This window comes from Dendrobium catenatum, unplaced genomic scaffold (assembly GCF_001605985.2).
Source record: "Dendrobium catenatum unplaced genomic scaffold, ASM160598v2 fragScaff_scaffold_0, whole genome shotgun sequence".
NCBI classification, from domain to species: domain Eukaryota; kingdom Viridiplantae; phylum Streptophyta; class Magnoliopsida; order Asparagales; family Orchidaceae; genus Dendrobium; species Dendrobium catenatum.
Window position 1 is genome coordinate 1,118,274 of NW_021318462.1, and position 26,763 is coordinate 1,145,036.

General features: G+C 34.4%; 2 protein-coding genes across 2 annotated transcripts; both read left to right on the top strand.

The window, feature by feature from the left end:
* The first annotated feature begins 16,551 nt into the window (after positions 1–16,551).
* Positions 16,552–19,395, top strand: LOC110093988 (pentatricopeptide repeat-containing protein At3g54980, mitochondrial). The gene has a single exon (XM_020819076.2). It carries the CDS (start codon positions 16,655–16,657, stop codon positions 19,175–19,177), a length of 2,523 nt encoding a protein of 840 aa, XP_020674735.1. The 5' UTR covers positions 16,552–16,654; the 3' UTR covers positions 19,178–19,395.
* Positions 19,396–24,793: 5,398 nt separating this feature from the next.
* On the top strand, positions 24,794–25,465 carry LOC110093983 (nuclear transcription factor Y subunit B-3-like). The gene has a single exon (XM_020819069.2). It carries the CDS (start codon positions 24,794–24,796, stop codon positions 25,463–25,465), a length of 672 nt encoding a protein of 223 aa, XP_020674728.1.
* Positions 25,466–26,763: the final 1,298 nt, after the last annotated feature.

Sequence of the window (26,763 nt, forward strand, 5' to 3'; positions counted from 1 at the left end):
AAATTATTTAGCATAATGACATATATAATAAATCTTCGCTATTGTTTATAGTGAATTAGCATGTGATAGAATTAACTTTACCTTGATTTACTATTCACTAGTTATTATTCATAAATTAAATTAATGTGTTGGAGAATTTAAATTCATTCATTTTTTTGCTAAATAAAATGAATTCAATTTCTGTAATTCATAGTAATTATATAAATCATATTTGACCTGTTGATTTATATAATGCCTGTTTATTATTTGTAATAACACACACACACACACACACACACATATGTAAGAAAATATTAGACAAGAATTAGAAATAATAAATACTTGATACGTTATTTTGAGGTATGAAGATACATGGTGTGGTTGCATTTGTTAGTATTAAAATAATTTACATTGATAGTAGATTGACATATATATATTAATAGCACTAGCATATTAGAATTTTGTTGTAGGAAACATGGCATATGTTTTAATTATTTTGAGTTGGTTACTATAGGTTGTTACTTCCACCATTTGGTCATTCATACTGCATATACCACTCCTTTGTTTTTTATACTTTAATAGATACGAGTTACTTGCTGAGTTTGATTTATCAAACACACATGTTGTCTTTTTTTAAAGCTGACCCTGCAGGCATGTTTAGTGGACCGTCACCTCAGGAGGAGAATTATCTTCAATAGTCTATTTTTGTATTTAATATTTTATAATAGTTTCTTATTCTTTTTAATCATGAGGGTTGGGTTATTTCTTTTTTGTTATTAATTCTATTTATATTTATTTTGGCTTGTATGAGAACTATTATTATTAGGATATATTTGTTATTTACATTTCATTAATAAATCAACTTTATAATTCACGCCCTCTATTTTCCATATTATATCACTTGTATATGCATATTTTTCTTTCTGAATACAAAACAGGTCCTTTTATCCCTTCATTGCATCCCCTGTTGTCGGGATATATTGCCTCACGGACATGAAGTGTGAGAGAGTAGTATTAAAGCCGAATCTGCTTTGTTTTTTATATTTCTTGGCTCCTCAAGACTAGGTAGTGTTTATAGATTATCCTTGAAAATAAATAATATATTTGGCATGTCATATTTATATAATTAGATTTGTATTTTATTTTGATATATTTATTTAATAATTTAGAATGGTGCCAAGGAGAAAGAAGGATGCTGAGGAAGCCACACCTATTCTTAGAGGACCTCTCTCTCTATTGATCATCAAGGTGCTGCTACTTCGAACCCGAACATCACTATGCTTATCATAATAATGACATAAGCGACTGTTTAGCTTACCAAAGCAGTACAAGGGATTAATCAAGTCACTCAGCAAATACCATAACCAACTCAACCAACACCACCTTCAAAGTAACAAGAAGCCATATAAGTACCTCATGCTGCCCTACCTCACGTAAATCAGTCAAATATGTAGAAATTTAGCTGATAAATTAATATTAGTGGACTTAATTATTTAAACTAATTTTTGTTGCTATAGGTCATTCTAGCCAATGAAGAGGCGATAGACTGGGTGATAAACCAGTTCTTAAATACTCATCCTCCCATATCTAATGGGATAGTTGGACTGATCGAATTTGATGCATGGATTTATGACATAGAAAATATACTTCATTGAATTAAATGTCTCAAAGAGAAAAAAGTAGACATGGCTATATTTCAGTTGCGTGAAGGTGATGATGAATGGTGGGAGAGCATCGATGCAATAGCTTTGAAACATATATAATAATTTCTTGAGCAGAATTTGAAAGATTAATTCTGGAGCAGTATTTTTCTATGGTAGATAAAAAATTAATGAACGATTTTAGGAAGCTCGATTAGTGGACAAAATTTGTCCGAGAGTATGAGACATAGTTTGCTAAAATTATCAGATTAGTACAATCCATTGGTCAGCACGAAGATCAGAAAATCTACAACTTTCTTTCTGGAATGAAAGAAGACATCAGGAAATCCTTATCTATTATTAAGTGCACTACATTCAGAGAGCTAGTTGATCGAGTAATTCATGCAGAGTTGGTGAAAAATTCTTATGAAGAAAAAGCTTTTGGAAAGCAAAAGACAACAAATAGTCAAATACCGGGAGATTCACAGAAGCAGCATAAGAGCCATTAGGGGTAAAAGTCTAAAAGCAATCTCATTGTGTGCACTATGACAAATATCATTCAGGTACTGGTAACATGGTCATCAAGAAGTGCTTTAAATGCTACATCACTAAGAACAAAGCTAATGATTGCTCAAAGCTCAAAATCAATTCACCTTTTCAGTTACTCGCGACAACTACAAGCATTCACATCAGAATGGATGATATAAATCATAAGGAGGGTACTACCATAAGCATAATGGTAAAGGAAAAGGAAAATAATATTACTTTCAACCTTAACAATAATCCCAACAAGTTCCAACATCTCAGTTCTACCATGCACTAATGCACTATATTTCAGTACTAACAACAATAACTTGTGATGTCATATCAGCAACAACAATAAGTAATACATCATCAAATGTCATGACCTCCAATACATGAGCAACCTAGATAAACAATCCCTCCTCATGTCTTCACCATGACTCAATAAGATGCATGATAAGTTCTTAATGTGGTGATAGGTATTATTTCTATTCATAAGCAATTGAAAGGGTTTTATTTGATTATGGGCATCACATTCATTCATATTAGATAATTTTACATCAAATATTTGTGCCTCAATTTCAATCTCATTTTTTTATTAATATGCCATTTAGATTATTTATGGTAGTTACTCAATGTGTTCATGATTGTAACATTATATTCAATAATATTAATATGCCTATGCCCGCAACACTCATTGTATTTTTACTAACTGAATTTGAAACAATATTGGGAATGTATTGGTTTTCTAAATATCATGCCGTGATTGATTGTCATAAAAGAAGGGTCAACTTTCATGTCTAATGTGCTAGCCTTTAGCTTTAATGGTGCAATTGAGTCTTGTCTTGTCTTATTTCAATAATTAAAGCTCATAAGATGATTTATAATTGGTGTGTTGGGTATCTTGCACATTTGGTGGATACCAACAAACTAAGCATCAATTTTGATAGTGTCTTGATAGTTTAATAGTTAGCAGATGTATTTCCTGATATTTTGCCTTGCTTACCTTCTGAATATGAGACCGAGTTCACTTATATATCTAATTTTACTACTTCAATTTCAAAAGCACCATATCATATGGTAATGATTGAATTAAAAGAACTTAGTATAGCTATAAGAATTACTTAATAAATGATTCATCAGGCCTAGCATTTCATATTAGGGAGTGCTAATTTTTTTCTTGAAGAAGATAGATGGAAGCATGAGACTTTGCATTGACCATAGAAAGCTAAACAATGTCATCGTGAAGAACAAGTATCCTCTACCTTGCATTGATGATCTATTTGACCAGTTGAAAGGCTCTTTTGTGTTTCCAAGATTGACATTTATTCAAGGTACCACAAACTTAAGACAAGAATGAAGATGCACCGAAGCCTATATTTTGATATCAATAAAAGTCACTATGAGTTTTTAGCCATGACTTTTGGGTTCACTAATGTCCCTACTACTTTTATGGATTTGATGAATATGGTTTTTAAGTCATGCTTATATCAGTTTATGGTTGTATTTATAGATGACATTTTGATCTACTCCAAGATCAATGAGAAGCATGCCCAACAACTTCAAAAAACATTAACTATTCTTCAGGATAATAAGTTTTATGCAAAATTCTTGAAGTGTGAGTTTTGGCTTCAAGAGGTGGCAATTCGTGGTCATATTATTAGTGAATCTAGAATTTCTATGGATCCTATTAAGGTTAAAGATGTAATGGATTGGCCAAGGACAAGCACCGTTAATGAGATTTAGAGTTTCATTATCCTAGTTAGTTTTCACATATGCTTTATGGAAGGCTTCTCGAGTATTATAGGTCCAATGTCTAGGCTACCCCAGAACTTTGTTAAGTTCATATGGTTTAATGCCTGTGAATAAAGTTTTTAGAAGCTCAAGAATTACTTGGTATCTTCTTCTATTCTCAACATTCATTTTAGTATCGATGAATTTTATATTTTCAGTGACTCTTCACATCAAGGCATGGGTTGTGTCTTAATGCAATATAATAAAGTGGTAGCTTGTGCATCCAGGCAGCTCAATGTGCACAAAAAGAATTACCCAACACACGACTTGGAGCTAGCTACAATCATTTTTGCATTGAAGATTTGGAGGCATTACATGTATGACATTCATTTAAGATTTTCACTATCATAAGAGTTTGAAATACATCTTTAATCAGAAGGAGTAGTTGAATTTAAGGAAAATGCGGTAGCTTGAATTAATTAAGGACTACAATTCAGTACCATCCAGGTAAAGCTAACATGGTGACATATACTTTAAACATGAAGTCTTCATCTTATACAACATGGATGATCACTTAAGAGTGGCATTTAGTGCATGAAATGAAGCAACTTCAGCTTGAAATAGTACCAACTAGAGTAACTCTATTATTTATCACTTGTCAATTAAGCCAACAATTATTGATCGAATTCGAGAAACTTAGAAGAAACACATAGAGTTGATGCATATTAGAGAGCAAGCTCATAATGGATTTAAGCCAGATTTCACTATTAATCATATTGGTTCCTTAAAATTTAAAGAACAGCTATGTGTTTTAGATCACGTCAAACATTAGTAGGAGATACTTCGAGTAGGGGTGTCAATTAATGACAACCTGAAAACCTGACCCAAAAAATTTGTGTTAGGGTTAACCCGTGAAAAAAAGGGTCGAGGAAACCATATTAGACTACTACTCTATTAGTGATATGACTCATATACTGCGGCCCATGGTTCCCTAGTCTCGTCGTATTAAGCTCTTTAAGTTTACTATTTTAGGCAAGTTATTAGGGTTTTAGAGTGTGTCTGCAAGCAAGACTAAGTTGCAGCTTCTCATGTTCTCGTGTTCCTTCAGCTTCCCCATTCTCAATTTCCCATTACAAGTTCTCTGAATCTCTCATCCTTTATCTTGGTATGTAATATCTTGAATAACTTAACATGCATTCATATTTTGCCAATTTTGATGTTTTTGATTTCCATCGAATGATTCTCTTTAAGATTTTTTATCGAAGATCTATTATTTCGGTTTGCTCTAGTTTGACCATTTAGATTTTAGGATTTAAAAGCAAATTTGAAAGGATTTTGGAAATTAGGATTTTATTATTTTACTATTTTAGGTTTTTCAATTAATTAGATGTTGTTATAGGGGTTTGTTGTTGATATAATGAGATGTTGTTGACATGTTAGTTTGGAGAATAGAGTTTGGTGTTGAGAATTGATATTAGGGTTTGTTGTTGAGTGGTTTCTTGTTATGTTTTGGGTTACGCTGTTATAGTGTAGTGTACTATTGATGTTGAGATTAGGGTTTGCTACAGATTATAATGAGATGCTATGTTACATAGTTGTAGTGTAGTATTGTTGTTATTATTCGTATGGTTGAATTTCGTTTTTCATTTAGTGGTTGGTTCTATTTTTTCATAGCTAAATTATTTTCATACAAGTAATTGACAAGAAGGGATTGATCTTTAGTTACTGGTTTGGTTAATATTTTATTCTTATTATTTCACTATCTTGTGGACTAGTTTATATAAATGTTTTAATTTTTTATTAAGATTTTAAAAAGATGATATATTGAGTCATTTGACTATATCTGTTACAGCTCTCTGGATTTATTTGTGTAGTGAGAACTATATGACGACATAGTATAAATTTTTTATTAATATTACACAAACATATGCATTGTCGTAACTATCTAGTATCTCTGTTGCAAAATTGATGTGTAGCATAACTATTGTTATTATTGTAATGGGAGATTTGGGATCCATTATAATGTTAGTTTTACCTTTTGCTAGTACTAATACCTTTAATTATCAGGGTGATTTATTTTAATATACAACAGATTAAATTTATCGAAGTTTTAAATGCCTAATTCATCCATTCTTGTAGCTATCTTGTGTATGAATTATCAAGATTCTCATACCTTATTTTTTAAAAATGTATAATTTTGTGTTTAGATAGAGGATTCTAATACAGTTGTTGCAAGTAATCCATCTGAGCATAATGAGCGTATTCCTATTGATAATGAAGTGGAACTTGATAGTGATGATTATAACAATGCGGATGCGAGGAAATTGGTGATACTAATACATTAAGAAATGAGGAAAGAATTCAAAAGAAGAAAAAGAGTGTAATAAATATGCAAAAAACATTACAAAGGATGGCAAACAACATTGAAAATATAATAAATGCAGTGAAACATACATATATGATAGTAAAAATGGTATGAGAAATCTGAGACGTCACCTTCAAGACTTTAAGAAAATGGACTCTCATGATATGGTCAACTTATTCTTCAAAATAACTCAAGCACTTCTATATCTATGGTTGAAAATAAGTTTGATTATCATAAATTTCATAGCTTATTTACTGCATGCATAATTATGCACGATCTCCAATTTTAGTGCGTAGAATGGGCCGGTGTTAAAGCATTACTTCATTGTTGCATCCTAATTTACAATTTGTATCTAAAAATATTGCAAGGCATGACTGTAAGAAAATTTTCATTAAGAAAAAAGTTCAAATACAAGCTCTACTATCTTGCTGTAAGATTAGAGTTTTTTTAACTTTTGATTTGTAGACTTCCATCAACATATATGATTTTATTTGCTTGATTGCACATTTTGTTGACAATAATTGACAGCTGAAAAAAGTTTATAATTTTTTTTCATTGCTGGCCCCACATGATGGGTTAGATTTGTTTGAGAAACTTCAACACTTTTTGCTTGAATGGAAATTTGATAGTAAGCATTTCAACATTACTCTAGACAATGCTTTCGCAAATATTATTTCTATTGATTTTCTACAAAATCATTTGAATTTGAAAAATGGACTTCATGTAATGATGAATTCTTCCATATGGGATGTTGTGAACATTAGTTAATCTTATTGTTCAAGAAGGCTTGAAGGGAATTGATTCTTTTATTGTGAAGGTCTTTGAGGGCATTAAATATACTAAGGGCTCTTAATTAAGAAAACAAAAGTTTATTAAATGTGTTAGGCAAAGTTTACTAGAAAGTAACATGCCTATGGCTAGATGTACCAACTAGATGGAATTCAGCTTTTGTTATGATAGACAATGCAATTTACTTCAGACGTGCTTTCATGTATCTAGAGCTGGGTGATTCTAACTACAAGTGTTGTCCTCCAAGTTCTGAGTGAGAGAAAATGATTAACATATACAAGTTTTTAGCACCCTTTTATAAAATCACTTGTGTCTTTTTTGGATCAAAGTGTCCAACTGCAAATCTCTATTTTCCCTATGTCTCTACTGCATATGCCACATTAAAGTATGAAGTGTCATGTGGGCAAGAGTAAATTAGAAGAATGACTATTGACATGATTGCCAAGTTTGAGAAGTATTGGTCAGACTTTAGTGTTATTTTAGTAATAGTTATAATTCTTGACCCAAGGTATAAATTTAACTTTGTATAATCATGTTACAAGAAACTGTATGCAGGGAAATTATGTATCTCATATAACAAAAGTTAAAGAGAAGTTATACACATTGTTTTCAAATTACTCAACCACAAATAATAAAGCATCAACCACTATATCCCTAACATCCCAAACTTCACAAAGGACTCTCTCAACTAGTCAGTTAACAACCATCATTAAATCACAATTTCTTCAGGTTCTAGCTTTCCACTTTAAATTTTACAATAGCTTATTAGATTCTATGAATCTATTTAGTTGTTCTTTTGTCCAAACTATCATTCGATCATTAATATGAACTCATTTATTATTGACCATATGTTATATTGACTAATGTCACATGATTATGATTCCTTTGAGGTAGAGGTAATAATGCCAAGAAAGTTAAAACTTGAAATATATCTGGATAAACCCAAGTTGGATAAGAATAGCGAGTTAAATATTTGACAATATTGAAAAGATAATCAGTACATATTCTCTCAGGTATCGAGCATGGCTCATGATTTTTTGTGCATTCTATTCTGTACCGGGACATCTGAAAATGCTTTTAGCAATAGTGGTAAAATTATTGACCAACATTGAAGTGCATTGAAACATGATATTATCAAAGCGTTGGTATGCACTAAAGATTGATTATATAGTGAATAAGGTAATAATAGTACACGTCTTACTTATAGTTTAATTTACTAAATGTGTTAACCTATATTTCTGCTTTGATTATAGATACAAAAGACTCTAAGCTTGATGCAGTGACAGATAAGATCTTGGTCTTAGATTTTGACCAAAACCTGGAGTCGTGAATGATTCAGTGAATTTAACATCTTAACCATTACGTATAGTTGGTGTGGAAGTTCTTATTTATGAAAATGTTATTTTATAATAAATGTTGGTATTATCTGTGATGAAGAACCTTGTGATTGTTGATTATTTTATGCAATCATTTTTGGACCCGCTTTCTTCTATTTTATGTGCTTTATTGTGTTGTCTGTTGTGGACTACTATATATTCTGCCTTGTGATCAGTGGCCTTTCAGCCATTATCCTATTGTCTATTGTGGATTTGTTATCTATTCTGTCATGTGAGTTGTGGGCTTTCAGCTTGAGCCTTGAGTGGATCGAGTGGTATTATGCAATTTTATTGGCTATATAGTTTCGCATAGCCTTTGTTATGTTGTTTGTTGGTTATGAATTTTTGTTTTTTATTGTGTTATGCAATTTTGTATTAATTTTTTAAGAGTCAATTATTTGTTATAGAGTGTACATGCTTTCTTCTATTTTTCTACTATGTTGTGGACTTGTTATCCATTCTGCCTTGTGAGCTGTGGGCTTTCAAATCTTGAGGTATGTTCTCTACTATTCTTTCAATTAGTAAAAGGGGCTTTCAATTTTTCTTTGGCCTGAGAAGATACTAAATTGATCAAATCCATATTGCTAATTTGTATCCTTAGATGGCGCATTTTCTAAAACTGTTGTAGCTGATGATTCTTTACTAGGTTCATCCTGAGCCTACGATTGTGGACATAATGATTCTTTCAAATTGTGGCTTTCATTTATTTTTTTTTTGCAGGTTCACTTGTGACTTGTTCAGGAGAATAACTGCACATGCAATTATACAAAGGCAGCAAATCAATTATATTTATAACATATTATTATACTGTATTTTTGTAACAATTTCAAAAAATGATATGATTTTTCTAATGTATTTTTGTAATGAACTAACGAAGTATGTATTTTATAATATATTGTGTAATGTATTTTCAAAATTTATCATGTAAAATTTAAAGAATTAATAAAATTTTAATTTTATTATTTGTTGTTTTATTATAATTTGCATAGTTTTATAGTTTAATTATTTAAATCTTTAATTATTCTCCTAAAAAAATTTATTTAAGAAAAAAATTTGCAAAAAAAAAAAAAGATCTAGCGGGTTGGCGGGATGTGTCGACCTAGGTCGAGTCTGGGTTCAGCTCTCAAACCCGTTTAGTTAAACGGGTCTGTTTCGAGTCAACCCGTTTATGCCTGGGTCAATTTTGAGTTTGACATATATATATTTGTCAATTTATCACATACCCATCATCATGAAGATAAACACCAACCCAACATTTTCTATAGAATTGTCACTCTTGAGGCTCATCAACCCTGCTTAGCCAAAAACCAATATGATTCTATCGACATATGCACAATTATATAGTATATGTATTATTATAAATAATCAACATGCATTATATAAATCAATATGTCAAATATGATTTATATAATTACTATGAATTGAATAAATAAGATTCATTTTATTTAGCAAAATAAAAATGCATGAATATGATTTTCGAACACATGAATTTAACTTACATTAATAAGAACCAGTGAATAGTAAATCAATGTAAAGTTAATTTTATCACATGTTGATTCATTATGAATAATAACAAAGATTTATTACATGTGTGATAATGTTGAAAAATTTAATATATAATTGATAATCTAAATAATTATAAAAGAATCTAAATAGAACAGATTATGCCCCTAATAAAGAAAGGCACATTTATAGCAAAATAAATAACTACTCACTGTTGTTGCCACTAACTCCAACCTCGATTATGGTTCGCTCGACTCCACCATGCGGTGATCCTACAAAATGTGAAGTGAAAATAACTTAGGCCACCATACATGAAGTGGAAATAACTTTAGCCACCACACCAAAAAGTCAAAAGAATTTATGTTAATACTAAATAGTCTCACTAAAAATAATCAAAGCTTATGATCTAATATGAACAAATCCAAGTATTCAAGGATTCATTGGAAACACAAGTATGTGATAAACCATTATAATTACAATTAATTTGAGAATGTAATGATGGAGAATATGAGGGAATTGAGAAGAAGATGATGAATTATTGTCGGTGGTTCTTAACCAAGAAAGAAGATAGAAGGAGGGAGAATATATGTTGTTATTTTTCAATCGAATAAGGAAGAGGCTGAATACCTTCAACAGTGGAGACAACAATAAAAGATGAAGAGAAAGAAGAGGAGGAGGCTCGATGACTGTTGCGGGGGAGAAATAAAAAGAGTAAAATAAGGCCCTAAGTTTCCTATTGGGTTTAAATAGTGAGAGGAAGGTCAGCAAGGGCGGGAGGATTTCAAAAGGTGGAGAAATGATGCAATTTAAGTGATTGAAGAGAGATCTCAGTCAAAGGAGCCCGAAACGGCAACTGTTACATGCATGCGGTTTGTCACTATCCAGGTGAAGGAGGGGCTGCTGGCTCTCGAATGCGGAAGAACTCAGATTAGTTCAATTCAGTTATTATATACTATCCTCCTTAATAAGAATTTTGTCCCCAAATTCATACCTTAGTTCTGAAATAGCTAGGAGTACTTCATGTTCAGCTCTTCTTCAATCTGCCAAGTGGCTTCTCGTTATGAATGGCTCTTCTAAAACACTCTGACAAATGGAATAAATTGATGACGAAGTTGTCGAACTTCACTTCCAAAATGTGCTTTGGTACATCTTCATAGCTCGGATCTTTTTGAATTAAGAGAAGCTCGAACTGAATAATTTGAGAACTGTCATGCACTTAACATCATATAATAAAGATGTAAAAAATATTATGTAATCTTGCAAGCCTAAGATGAAGAGCCAATCTATAAGAAACTTTGTCAGCTCTCTTGACCACTTCAAAAATTTCAAAGAAACGGGGCTAAAGCTTTCCACATTTATAAAATATGGTAACTTCTCACATGGATGAAACCTTAAGAAGTACGTGATCATGAACATCAAATTCAATATTTCTATGCTTAACATCAAAATATCTTTTTTGATGCTCCTGAACTAAACAAAATTGCTTTTGAATATGATGAATCTTCTCTATAACTTGATCAACCAGTTGAGGTCCTATGAGCTTCCTCTCACCGACCTTAAACCAACATAAAGGAGATTTGCACTTCCTTCCATAAAGAGCCTCATAAGGTGTCATATTGATGCTATCTTGAAAATTATTATTATAAGCAAACTTCATAAGTGGAATGTAGTATTTCCATCTTCCACTAAAGTCAAGAATATAGGATCTCATCAAATCTTCTAACATCTAAATGGTAGGCTCTGACAAATTGACTTTCAGCGGATGAAAGGCTGTATTGAAATCTAATCTCTACCTAAAGCTTCCTACACTTTCTTCCATTTCCTTGTAGTAAATCTTTCATCTCTATCATACATAATGATGAGAGGAATCTTATATAATCTAATGATATTATCCACGTAGATCATTGCTAGCTTTTCCACTGACTAGTTCTGCTTAATCGGTAAAACGTAATTTGTCTTGGCGAGTCTATCAACTATGACCCAAATTGCATCATGTCCTTGCTTTGATCTCTATAAGCCAAATGAAAAATTCATAAAAATCTCCTCCCACTTCCATTTTATAATAAGAAGAGGTTGCAATAAAATACAAGGTCTTTGATATTTTTCCTTTGACCATCTAGCATGTTAAGCACTTGGCTAAAAACTCTGCAAAATCATTCTTCTTACCAGGCCACCAAAATAGTTTCTTGAGATCTTGATACATTTTCATACTACATAGGTGAACTGAATACATAGTAGTGTGCACCTCCCGAAGTTTGGGGTGTCACATGTTATCTCTTTTACATTAAGTCCAACAGACATGTTTAGTGGACCGTCATCTCAAGAGCAGAGTTATCATCAATAGTTTATTTTAGTATTTTATATTTTATAATAGTTTATTATGCTTTTTAATTATGAGAGTTGTATAGTTTCTTAATTTCATGTTATTTATTTTATTTACATTCCTTTTGCTTTATATTAGAACTATTATTATTTGAATGTATTAATTATTTGCATTTCATTAATGAATTGACTTTATAATTCACTTCATATGTTTACACTATTATATCACTTGTATATCCATATTTTTCTTTCTAAATATAAAACAAGTCTTTTATTTTTTCACTGTATCCCGTGTTGCTTGAGTATATCGCCTTTCATACTAATTTTGGAGGAAAAATTATTCTGTATGGAATTTTGACGCAACTCTACATTTAGACTCCAACATAATGCTGTCATGTGGCGGCCCGATGACCCGACTTGATGAAATTTTGATATTTGTTGTGTCCTTTCCAACGTACCGTGCAACCCAACGACCTTACACGGACCAGACACAAAAAGTTAATTTTTACTAAAAAAAAAATTAAGGCCATTCAGCGGAAAATTCAAAATCAACCCAGGCATTTCAGTTTTCCTTTTCTTAGGCACTCTTCATCTTCGTTTGAAGCTCCTTTTGTTTGCTCTAGATTTTCATTGTGGCTAAGGTCAGTTTTTTGTTACCAGAAAGAAGTATTTTTTTTACCAAATTTGTTGGTTCTATTTATTCTATAAATGTCGTGTATTACTTTTTGTAAATGTCACGTTAGGGTTTAGGTTTAGGGTTTCAAATATTTGCATGTTGTTGTAAGACATTTTCTTACATATGTGTATTATAGAGTGTATGTGGGAAATAGGTTTTATATACTATTTGCGTACCGGTGTGTACCATTGTGTGTCCATGTGTACTGCTGTATACCGATGTCTACCGTTTTATATCGCATGATAAAGTTTATAGAACATTTTAGGTCACATTAGTACATTTTCTATACATGTAAGTGATGTGTACCGATGTCTACTATTCACTATTCTAATAAAGAAGTTAGTAGAACATTTTAGTGTTATTTTTTCCACTTTTTATACTTGTTAGTTATGTGTACCTTCATTATATATTTCTCTGAACCGATGTGTACCGATGCTGTGTACCACTGTGTATCGATGCTATGTACCATGGCTTAGTACCGTTGTGTACTTATTTGTTATATTTTCACATGTTTGTTCATAAAATATTTTTGGTTGATAACGTATTGTTCTTAACCACTACACCTAATTTTACATGGATATGCTCCAAAGATAAGTTTCCATTGTAGAACATCAACATTCAAAGAAATATGTGATCATTTGGTTGATACATTTGGCCAAGAATTTGTGGATAGACTAAATCAACTACACATACATCAGTTTCTATTAAAGCCCCGCTTCGGTCAGAACATTTCTTTGGAGTATTTGTTGTTATCACTGTGGGATATTAGGAAGCAGTATTTTGTCATCAAGGGGCGGAGGCTACTATTCACTTTAGATGAAGTTGCTCTAATCCTAGGACTGACCAACATAGGAAATGAATTCGAGTTGGGAAGTGCCAAAATAATTGGGAAATCCACAAATGATATTGAACATAAGATGCTAAGCTGGACAAATCAACTCCAATTCCTGAGCTTGTGAAGAAATTTATCATTTTCTTATTGCCCAACCCTTTCTTTCCACTACGTAACTATCGAGCCCCTCCTAGGATCCTTAATGTAGCTCATCATGCAGATCAATTTTTATCTTACAACTGGCCAACTTCCAGTAGGGATTTCCAAGTGGTCGAGTTCGATGTAATTGCCAGAAAGTTTGCCAAAAGCAAACCACTGAGATACATAAATGGATGTGTAAATATTGTAATTGTGAGTGCATCCAACATTTTAGAACCTCTGTCCATTGTAGGACTTTATTTTATTGGCTAACAACCTATTTGCATGCAAATTTGGTTTATAGAGCATACAATAATCCACGCACAGATGGGTGGAACCACGATCAACCCATGGGGGGGCCCCCTAAAAAAAATGTAAAATATTTCTTACTATTAGTGATATTTAGTAATTTTCCCATCCAACATGTTACAATTTTTCCTAACCTATAATTTCTCAAGTATTTTCGCCCGATTCCACTAAACACTCTGTCTGTGATACCTACGGCTATCCCCTTTTTGCGCGAATCTACCATCTTGATGCTGGAAACCTGATCGTGCACTCGTCAATCACTACTGTCTCAGAGGAGGCATTTGCCTCGAATCTTCAATATTTTCTCTAGTATGAGAAACTTTGACAACTATAAGCTTCCCAAGCATTATAACAACAAAAATATCCTTAAATCCCTCTAAGCTGAGGCCGACTGGGTTGTCGAGGAGGACAATACAAATTATTGCAAGGTTTGACTCCTCTCTAATTACCTTCTATCTTGTTTTTGACTTTATTTCAAATATGGGATTTTGTTTCTTCTTTTATCGGTCATTTTTCCTTGGTGTTTTCTTGAAAATCATCTGGGATTATTAATATTTATGGTTATTTTGCATATGGGATCTAGATTTTGACTAATTTTTTATAGGATGTTTTTTTTGCCATCTATAGTATAAAATATTTGTGGTTTTCAAAGTTCTCTAGGGTAAAGCTTCTTCCTTGTCTCCCTATCCAGTCCAAATATCATATAAATTTCCACTGTTTAGAGGATACATATATGACCTTCTCCATTGGTGAAGTTAATGGAATTATGAAATCTTCTATTGATGAAATCATTTGAAAGCATGTTTTTTGGTACTTTCTACTCCTTAATCTATGCCACCCTAGGAGTGCAATATTCATCAAAAAATTATGTCCATCTAAAACTTATTAGAATTATTTACATTTTATTTTGTTCACACATTTAGTTTGATATTAGTCTATTAGTATTTAAATTTAGCCCCCCAATGAAAGGATGGTACCGCCCCTAACATTAGACCTCGTTTTCTTTGCTGGGACTGTAAGATTATGTAAAACTAAGTAGAGGTCTCCGATTTTTTTTATGAATTTCATGATGTACATGTACTCATTCTTCTTCTTTTCACTTCATCTTCATAATTGTGATGTTCTTTGCTAACACTAAAACCAACATTATGAGCATGATGATAATATATATCATATGCTTCATTCTCAGAGTAATAAACTCCATGTGTACAAGAGAAAGTTATTTTACATTATGATATAAACATGACAATACAAAAAAAAAAAAAAACACAGTGGTATACAGTAGTACACAACAACAGTATACAGAGGTACACAACAACGATACACAACATCGGTTCACATCAGTTTCACACATCGGTACAAAATAATGGTACACAAAAGTGGTAACGTACAATAATATTACATATCAAATTATGTTTTTATCTGGACTTGCACACAAAATCCAAACTTATATCTAAGCATGTGCAAAATCATATAAATTTAGAGATGCAAAAAAGATTTGAACAATATACCCTAAATCATTAAAAACTCTACATTTTCAAGTGTAAAATAGTAAAATCTCTTCGAAGTTTTGAATTTATCGATAAAATCCCCGACTTATCTCCCGTAGTTTGCTACGGTAAGTCTTCCTAGAGGTTTTGCTTAACACCTTCCATCTCCTCGCAAAATTCAACTTCCTCCAAACTTGTTTGCATCTTCATAGTCTCTTTCTTTCTTTTCTTTCTCAGCTTTATTCTGAGGAGAAATCCTGTCTCAGGTGACAAAAATAGTCCACCAATAACCTAAACCCTAAATATTGGCGCGTTTCTTTTTCAATTTTCACGTTTGGTTCGAATTGAATCGTCAGGTCGTCGAGTTGTCACGTGACGACATTGAATTAGAGTTTATAAATAGAACTATGTCCAGACTCTGCACATAATAATTTCTTGTTTTGGAGGAATTTTTATTGCGTCCTCCCACCTGACGTAGAGATGCGTCCTCCCACCGCCAAAAAACTCGGTTTTTGCTCGGTATTGCTAGGTATTATTTGGTAATAACAAGGAATATCATCATGTGAAGACCAATACCGAGTTATACCGAGCTATACCGAGCAATACCGAGCAATACAAAAACATACCGAGTTTTTTCTAGGAAAAACTAGGTATTTTTTTGTATTGCTCGGTATAGCTCGGTATAACTCGGTATTGGTCTTCACATGATGATATTCCTTGTTATTGTTTGGTATTGCTCGGTATTTGCTTGGTATTTCTCGTTTTTAGTGAGATTTTAACTCTGGGAGGACGCATCTCTACGTCAGGTGGGAGGACGCAATAAAAATTCGTTTTGGAGAGGGAGGAGTCGACCAGGATTTTTCCTTGGACCTCTTGAGATTACAGCATATAGAAAATCTTAGCTCTTGCCCATTCTTCGAGTTCGAAAAAAAAAAAAAAGAATTTAGATGTTTCTTTCGTTGAAACAAATTATACACAAATGTGTAAAATTTCAGTAGGAATGACGACTTGCTTCACCTGTTTGGTCCTCTCCCGATGGCGTCTGCTCTCATTCAGAACCCTAAGCCTCTTCTCCACGGCCTCTGCATCCTTCCTTCCATACCATGCCGATACGTCGGAGCTAGACTCTTCCTTGGACCCCTACGCCGCTCTCCAGACGCGGAAGCAGCTTACAGAGGAGAGGGTAATCGCTTACCTAATGAAGTATCAACACAAACCCTCCACGGCGTTGGGCTTCTTCCAAAGGTTCCAGCTGCGGGAAGTAGAAGTCCTCGCATTGAACTCCCTCTGCGTTCTTTTACACATCCTTGTTCGCTCCGACATGCACCGCAGTGCGAATGAGCTGCTTTGGAAGTCACTCCCGGCCAGTTCCAACCCTAGCCCTTCCGCTGTAGCGGTTGCTCTTATCGATGCTTCTAAGAGGCATGTCTCTGAACCTCGCACCTTCGATTTCTTGCTGTTTTTTTATGTCCATGCAGGGAGGATCGACGATGCCGTGGAAGCGTTTAGCCAAATGGTTAAATATGGGATCTTTCCAGGTGTCAAAGCGAGAAATGATCTGTTGGCCGCTTTAGTTCGGCTTAATTCTTTTGATAGGGCTCGAGATCTTTATCATGAAATGTCGGCTTTCGAAATGGAGTTTGATTGTTGTACTTGTGATATAATGATGCACTCTTGCTTGAAAGAAGGGAAGCCAAACCAGGCTGAGGCATACTTCAGGGATTTGTCTCACAAGGGTTTTAAGGCTGATGCACGTGCGTATACTAAGATAATACAGGCAGTTTGTAAGGAATCCCATTCAAAGAGGGCATGCGAGCTCCTGAGTGAGATGAAATCGAAAGGTTTTGATCCTTCTGAATTTGTGTATACCACTGTGATCGGAGCTTGTGTGAAGGATGGGCATATGGTTGATGCATTAAGATTAAAAGATGAGATGCTCAATGATGGCCTGCCTTGGAATTTAGTTGTTGCCACTAGTCTGATGAAGGGATACTGCGCCCAAGGAGATTTAGATGGTGGTTTTAGCTTGCTTTCCACCATTCGTGAAGAGGGGATTGACCCTAATAATGTCACTTATGCAACTCTGATTGAGGGCTGTTATAAAAGTGGAAAACATGAGCAGGCATATGAGCTTTACTGCGATATGAAGCAGATGGGTCTTGTTCCTAACGTCTTCATCACCAACTCTGTTATACGAGGTTTCTTAAAAAGTGGTAAATCTAAGGAGGCGTTTTGTTTATTTGATGAGGCAGTTGCTTCAGGTATTGCAAATGTGTTTACCTATAATGATATTATGCACTGGTTATCTCGGTCTGGTAGGTTACAGGAAGCTTGTGCTCTCTGGGTTAAGATGGAGGACAGAGGGGTGGAACCTACCGTAGTTTCTTACAATAATCTTCTGCTTGGCCATTGCAAACAAAAGGACATGGATTCAGCAGCTAAGTTGTTTTCCCAAATGTTTGAGAAAGGTATCAAACCCAATGTCAGAACTTATACAATCTTAATCAATGGGTATATGAAAAAAGAGGACTTTGGTAGGGCTTTTGATCTTCTAACCAAAATGAATGAGGCTGGCATTGCTTGCAATGATCATACCTATCATGTATGTATAGATGGCCTCTGCAAAGACGGTCAAATATCGGAAGCATTTGAATTGCTGCACAAGTTTAGGGCGGAGGGGTTCATCCCTAGCTGCAGGACTTATAATAGTATCATTGATGGGTTTTGCAAAATGGGCATGATGAATGTAGCAGCATCATTTTTTCAGAAAATGTGTGCTGATGGTATACTTCCTAATGTTATTACTTACACTTGTTTGATAGATGGCTATTGCAAAAGTAGTTGCACTGATCTTGCCCAGAAGTTGTTGACTGAAATGGGAAGGAAAAAACTTGTGTGTGATATTGCAGCTTATAATGCGCTTATTGCTGGGTTTTGTAACGAGGGAAATATGGAACGCGCTCTCTTACTTCTTGATGAGATTTCCAAAGCTGGCCTAGGACCTACTGCTGTCATCTATAATTGCCTTATGTCAGGTTATAAAAAATTGAACAATATGGAAGCTGCATTTGATTTGCTTAGGAGAATGAAGGAAGAAGGAATTGCATGTGATACAGCCACATATACAACCTTAATTGATGGATCACTAAAAGCTGGTAATCTAATTCTTGCTTCAGATCTGTACTCTGAGATGTTAGCAAGTGGTAATGTCCCAGATTCTATCACGTTCACTGCAATGACACAGACTTTTTGTGATAAAGGAAATTCTGCAAATGCTTACAAGATGTTGCATCAGATGGATAAGGCAGGCGTGCAACCTAATGTTCTTGTCTACAACATTCTTATCTCTCGATATTTTAGAGAAGGCAATTTCCAAGAGGCCTACAGATTGCATGATGAAATGCTTGATATGGGACTGGAGCCTGATGATAGAACTTATGATATTCTTGTAAGCCTAAAACTAGGAGGCAAGCCATTAGAAAATGTTAACTCACATTTTTAATTGGTTGTCTCCGAGTGAATTTTGCTATGAAAGTTTCCTAGTACGCAAAATGGCCAAGGTGTGAGGAGGGCTCAAACCAGCATTCTAGCATTTTATAATGAATAGTACGGTATGTATCATGCCACAGTTCTAAATTCTAAAAGTATACTATGAAAGTCCACTTTTAGCTTTATTTTCATTTATATGGTGTTTCACTAATCATGCCTTATGTTTCTAATGCAATTAAGAATTATTATTCTATGTTTTTTTATTTTTATCTGATTTGTACTCTATGTAATTTGGACTCTTATGTTTTTTTATTTGTATTACCCTATAATGGAAAACAACCCATGATTATGCTTGGGTTTGGTGTTCTTAGATTGTTTCATTCCTTTAGTCTTCATCATGTTTTTTTGCTGGCCCTTTGGTTTTTCTGATGTTGACCCTTTGGTTTCCTTGTTGCTAGCTCTTTGGTTTCCCTGCTGGTTCTCAAATTCCCTGCTAGTTCTCAGATTCCATGCTGGCTCAGTTTCCCTGTTGTCTCGGTTTCCTTGCCACTGGCTGCTCGTCTTTTGCTCATTACTGTTTCCTATAAATGATGTTTTGACTTTCCTTCATGCTGGCTGTTTTGGGTGTGTTTTATTGGCTGATTGAGTGGCTCATTTATGAGGCCTATTTATTGCCTCTGCTCTTTTCTTTCCCTATATAATGAGGCTAATTTTTTTGTGTTGGTATAGAAAAATTGAAGTGTGATCTTGGTAAACTTATGTGTTTTCGTAGCTTGCGAGCTATCTTCTCTACCTTCCCTCTTCTATTTTGTCTCGGTCTTCTATCTACTTCTTCTCTCCATGATTTCCATTCCACTTGTTCATGTGAAACAAATGCTAGATTCAGGAATTACTTAGGAATAATAATGAATTGACATACTTAGCAATTATATATTAATGGTAATCAAGGGATGATTTAAGCTACTTCTCAATTGTTAATAAAGTAATAACAAAAAATTACAAGTATTGGTGGGGAATAGTAAAATAATAATCAAGATAATGGGTACTTACTCACAAGTCACAAATTCCACGATTAACAACTAGAACAATCACAATGAAGTTTCCTCACTCACACTCTTCGAATAATTTTAGCAGAAGAAAACTTGATACGATATTAACAATGACACTAAGAAGAAGTAAATATTTAAGGTTTTGAATAACAGAAAGTTACCCAAAAAAGTAGTGGGTGGAATGTAGGTGAGTTTCCATTGAACAGGAGGTCTTCGATGGTTAATAGCGGTTGCAAGAGATAGCAACTAGTCTAGGAATTAATGGGGGGAATGGGAAAAGGTAGCACAACTAGGATTTAATGGGGGGAATAAGAAAAGGCAATAACTCTTAGGAATTAATGGGGAATGGAAAAAGGTGGTAATTAAAGTGGAGTTAATGGGGAAGGGGAAGGGGAAAGGGTGGCAATTAAAATGGAGTATATGAGAAAGGGGAAAAGGTGGAAATTAAAGTGGAGTTAATAAGGAAGGGGAAAAGGTGGCAATTAAAGTGGAATTAATGGGGAATGGAAAAATGCAGTAATTAAAGTGGAACTAATGGGGAGAGAAATAGGAGGAGGCAGCACCCCTTGGGGAAATCAATGGAGAAGAGGAATTGTGGAGGAATATCAAAAGGCAATTGAGTGGGGGCTGACCAACAATGGTAGGAGAGGAAGGGTGAGCTTGTAGGGGAGTGGGAATGGAAGAGAGGGGAGGTGGCTCGGCTGTATGGGGTAGCAGGGAATTTCGACCAGCTGTTTGGAAGAGGGTTGGAGGGCTTGACAACCAATGGAAGAAGGTGGGGAGAGAAGGGAGAGAAGGGAGAGAAGATAGAACCAAGAATCTTGCCACGACGTTAGTTTTTGGTGTTGCGTGCCCTACTCTTAAGGACTTCACTCTTCTCTCAAGAAGCTCAAACAAACACAATTCAGAAAAAACTGAACTTTAATTCATTATAATCATCATTCTACTACAATAGCCAAGACCTCAATATATAGTCCTCAAAACATGAAAAACTCAAAAGACTAAAATGCCCATCGAGCTACAATATTCACATAACTCAACATAAGGGTAACTGGGAAAGACTCACAAAATAAAATACAATAATAAATAAAATGCAGAAAATAGACTATAAATAAAGACTTCTAATCATGGTCGTCGATATACGGCTCCTCTTGTGGTAGATGAGCCATGTTTTTCTATCGATGTCCTCATCACCTGTATCTTTCTTCTCTAAGAGTGGTAAGCATTGTTGAGCCCTGTTCTATTAGTATTCGTCGGTAGTCTTTCGCTTTGGAATATTAAGCGTTCAAATTTCCTTTAAGAAACTCATCCATGCAATTATGTTTCACATCAGAACTATTGGTTTTTCTTTCTTTATAGCACCATTTCTTATTTTCGAGATTTGCATGTGAGGTGACCAAATACAGTTGTTCTGAGGGTTTTATATTTCATGTTTTTGTTAGTTTGTTTGATTTCCTAATCATTTTCTTGTATGTGTTTTCTTTTAAGTCTCTATCAATTTGTGTTTCTTTAAGTTTTATTGAAAGGAAGTGATTATTTGCATACCAAGTGTTCTTCTAAAAGGTTTAGAAACTTTAGGTTGCATCAATTTGGTATCAGAGCATTAGGTTGTCGTGTTTGTACTTCCTTTCTATTAACAAAAAGGACAATCAAAACATCAACAAGTGGATTGACAATAAACGATTTTGCAACAAATATTTAACTTACAACAATAATTGGAAACATTAGCTAATACCATGGCTGCTCTAAATGTAAACAAAGTTCATGGCCAAAACAATGGAAGTGATGATGAAGCTCCACGAAACCAAAACAGAAACAATAGACAATGGGATCATGAGATTAAAATCGACTTTAATGACTTTGAAGACAAATTATAACCTGAACAATTCCTTAATGGGTTGAGAGAATGGAACAATTTTTTGAATGAAAAGATATTATCGAAAACAAAAAAGTAGGTTGGCTAGTTTAAACTGTTTAAACTGACTGGACATGCATTAACTTGGTGGAAAACCCTTCAAAATAATAGAATAAGGAGAGGCAAAGAGAAAATTCAAACCTAGGTTAGAATGAAAGAGAAAATGCAGGGAAATTTTTTGCTTTCTAACCATTCCCAAACCATGAATCATATCTTACGTTCCTTTATTGAAAAATTTGTTATGGTTTACTTTGATGATATCCTGATTTATAGCACTTGTCCCAATGATCATCGTAAACATGTGAAACAAGTTCTCTAACCCATGGTTTAAAATTGCGCAATATGAGGCTCGACTTGAGGCCGCCTTTGCGCAATTCCAGTAAAAAACGCCTCGATGCTTACGCCTCGAGTTTTTTTATGAGGCTTGCGCCGCCTCGCTTCACTGCATTAGGCTTACGCCTCACGCTATATGTATTAAAACTTTCATAAATCTTGAAGTAAATGCCCGATATTGGACTCTATAGGAGAGGAGGAAGGGGAGAGAGCAGTTCATCATAATGATGATTTAAATGAAGAACCCTTAATAATGACAGTGCTGCTGACTAATGAGTTTTTATGTGACATATCATTGCTATTTATTTTTGGAAATTAGAATTATATCCTAATGATTTTGCTTTCTAACCATTCCCAAACCATGAATCATATCTTACGTTCCTTTATTGAAAAATTTGTTGTGGTTTACTTTGATGATATCCTGATTTATAGCACTTGTCCCAATGATCATCGTAAACATGTGAAACAAGTCCTTTAACCTTTAAGAGAACAAAACATATACATCAACTTAAAAAAGTGCTCTTTCATGACTCATAGCTTGACTTTCCTTGGATATATTGTCTCTGTTGATAGTATTAAAGTGGACCCCATTAAAATTGAAGCAATTCAAAGTTGTCCGACTTTGAAAACTATTAGTTAAGTCAGAGGATTTTATGGATTAACTTCTTTTTATCGAAGATTCATGAAAAATTTCAATATTTTGTTTTCACCCATCATTGATTGTCTTAAAAAGGGAACTTTTAGGTGGACCCTTGAATTTGAAAAAGCATTTCATCTGATTAAAATAAAAATAATTCAAGCACCTGTTCTTAGGTTACCTGATTTTGACAAAATGTTTGAAGTAAATTATGATGCATCCCATATAGGCGTTGGAGCTATCTTTAGTTAAGAGGGTCGACCTGTTACTTTTTTTAGAGAAAAACTCAATGATACCTGATCCCGATACTCGACTTACGGTGTTGAGTTCTATGCGATTTTCCGGGCCCTAAAATTCTAAAGACATTATTTTATTCAAAGGGAATTTGTGCTAAACTCTGATTACAAAGCTCTCTGATATTTAGGATCTAAAAAAATTGAATCGATGACATGCTAAGTGGACATTCTTCTTACAAGAATATACATTTCATCTTCAATACAAAGCTGAAATTATGAATAAAATCGCTGATGCATTAATCAGATGAGCCCACTTATTGGTAACTCTTCACCCAACTATGATTTCCCTTGATTATCTTCATCTTTAATATACTTCACTTGAACTAAATCCTTACTACTCCTATCTCTTTGTTTGGCTAACTTATACATATATCTTTCTCCATCTTTAGTATCTAATCTATTATATAAATCACTAAAAGCTAATGCCTTTGCATCGCATATTGCTTTCTTAGCATCCTTACGAGCCACTTCATATATTTCCCAATTATCAGAATTTTTAAAATTAAACCAATTTTTATAACAAAGCTTCTTATTTTTAATTTTTTCTTGCACATTAGGATTTCACCACCAACTATTTTTACTATTGGGAGCTTTTCCCTTTGATTTCTCCTTACTTTTCTCTTCAAACAAATATTTTTATTTTTTATTTAATATCTTTTTTGGAGAAGCAGAGACCTAAGGAATGACAAATAAAAAGATTTGTCGTTTAACGGACGACTTGCTACAGTACAATATTATTATTTTTTAACGTGTTTGAGATGAGCGGTGGATAAAATGCACAAATTTATGTTAAGATAACATATTTTTATTTGCCCGTATTAGTAGTGAGAAATTAAAAATTAAAAATTTTCTAAAATAATTTAATATAAAAATAAAATTACTATAGCATGTCGTTTGTTTAATAGGCTACTTGCTACAGTAATTTTATTTTATTTTTAATTTTTTTTTTTAATTTGTTTGAATGCTGACTAGACTCGTAAGTCGCGAGTTAAACGAGTGATTTTGCATATTTTTAAATTTTTTTAATATGCTCAAGCTCTTAATACAATTTATGCTTAATATTAAAATTTTTCCAATTATATATATAGTATTATATGACGGATGAATCGAGGTTAAACGAACAGAGTTTCCAAACAAGCATGAAGAAAAAGAGGGGTCAGTGTGGACCCCACAATATAAGCCAAAGAAAGTCAGGCGAACGTTACTACTGAACAAGAAATTTAACGCGTCACGCACCTGGACAGAAATTGAAAACTTTTCATAGTTCAAATAATAAAGCCAGATTGCATGGTCCCAACGCCTGAAAAACGCCTCCTTCGCTCCTCCTCCCAACGCCAAGCAATTTATTTAAGCTTCTAGAGACCCTAAGCAGCACAGGCAACCAACCAGCCAAGCCGCCATGAACCCGTGTATCAACAATCATATCGGCGGCGGAGTTGGTGGTGGCGGAAGCGGTGGCGCCGGCAACCAATGCACGGTGCGCGAGCAAGACCGGTTCATGCCGATTGCGAACGTGATAAGGATAATGCGAAAGGTTCTCCCAACGCACGCCAAGATTTCGGATGACGCCAAAGAGACTATTCAGGAGTGCGTTTCGGAGTACATAAGCTTCATCACCAGCGAAGCCAACGAGAGGTGTCAGCGAGAGCAGCGGAAGACTATCACCGCCGAAGACGTGCTGTGGGCGATGAGCAAGCTCGGCTTCGATGACTACGTTGAGCCCCTCAGTGTTCACCTCCAACGATACCGCGAGCACGAGGGGGATCACCGCGGCTCTATCCGCGGTGAGCCGATCCAGCTCAAGCGGGCTGCCGCAGAGGGTGGTGTGGATAACTCGCCGGCTGTTGGGGTGTATGGGTTGCCGCAGCTGCAGGCGGCGTATCATTTCCCGGCAACGGAGCCTCACCATCACCACCACCACCAGCACCAACACCACCATTTTGGAGTCTACGGGGGTGCTGCAACGGGTGGTGAAATGGGAGGGTATTATATGGGAGTGTATGGTGATCCGGAGACAGGTTCTTCTCAGGAGCTGGTGGATAACTTCGACCTGTACGCTCATTACAAGTAGATAAGTGGTTTGTTCTTGCATGCTTTGTTTGGTTAATCGTTGTTGTTATCTTCTTGTTGGGCATTTGCATGTTTAGTTTCGTTGAATGAAATAACAAGGAAGTACGTACGTGATTGTTCCAGTATATATAAAACTCTTTTGTGTTATTTATATAGTACTCTAGGAAAAAAAAGGGTGTAGTGGCAGTTCTAAGAAACTTATGAGGCTGGTTTAACTCTAAAAATGACTTCGCAACAGTTTTAAATCCACTGCCAAACGGCTCTATTTGCAATCCAGTACAAGCTTTTCAGCAACGATTTTTAAATAGATAAGAAAGATATTTCGCAATGCTAATTGTCGCTGCCGCTATAGTCTTTCTTTGGGACAGCTTTCTTGTTAATTCTTTGAACTAAAATGTTAGTTTAAGTAGTAACATCCCAAACAAAATCATAATCACTGAAAAGTTAAAGCCTTAAGATTTAGGTTTTGCTTCAATTAAGAAACAATAAGAAAGTCGTCCCAAATAAAATCTTAACGGTTTTAATAATCACAAGCTGTCCTATTTTCATAATTTGGCAGTTAAGACAGCCACAATACTGTAAGACTTAAAAAAAAAAAAAAATTATATAAGTGCTAGACTCAATACCCTAAGTTTTAGGGTTTAGATTTGTTTGGGATGATCTTCTTGCTGCTTCTTAAAATAATTTTACAGTTAAAATTTTTAATTTTATATTAAAAGGCTATTTTAAAAGCATTAAGAAAATCATTTCAAACGAAGTTTTAATCTAAGAGCTTGACACTTTGGAGTTATGTGAGAAAGAGGAAGCAATAGCATAGAAATATGTGAAAGTGATTATCGATTGATTTAATGACAAGAACATTTGTTAGTGGAAGATACAGATTGAGGATCAATGTACTGTACCAAAAAATAAAATAAAAATAAAAGATCTGCCACTCTGTGAGTGGAAGCTAACCATTATCAGCCAAGAAGATTAAGATCTACTGGACAAACATGCATTGGGAGTTTCATGGAAGTCATTGGTAAAGAATATTGCTTTTAAAATATCACATAAAAGGATCACAGCTACCACGATGAAAACGCTACTGACATGTATGAGAAGCCCTCAGCCATGTACAATATCTATATAATAAGAATTTTCTAACCACATCATAGTTGGAGAGATTATTACGTGGTGTCCGGCTCATCCACATGAAAATTCGAACGCGCCACGTCAACCGGATGCACTGGATCCTGACTGACTTGTTGTGTTGCACTGACCGCCGGTGACATGACGCGTTCGAATTCACCTCATGATGCT

Coding starts and splice junctions, on each gene's coding strand:
- LOC110093988 (XM_020819076.2), top strand. CDS start 16,655: ATGTGTAAAATTTCAGTAGGAATGACGACTTGCTTCACCTGTTTGGTC.
- LOC110093983 (XM_020819069.2), top strand. CDS start 24,794: ATGAACCCGTGTATCAACAATCATATCGGCGGCGGAGTTGGTGGTGGC.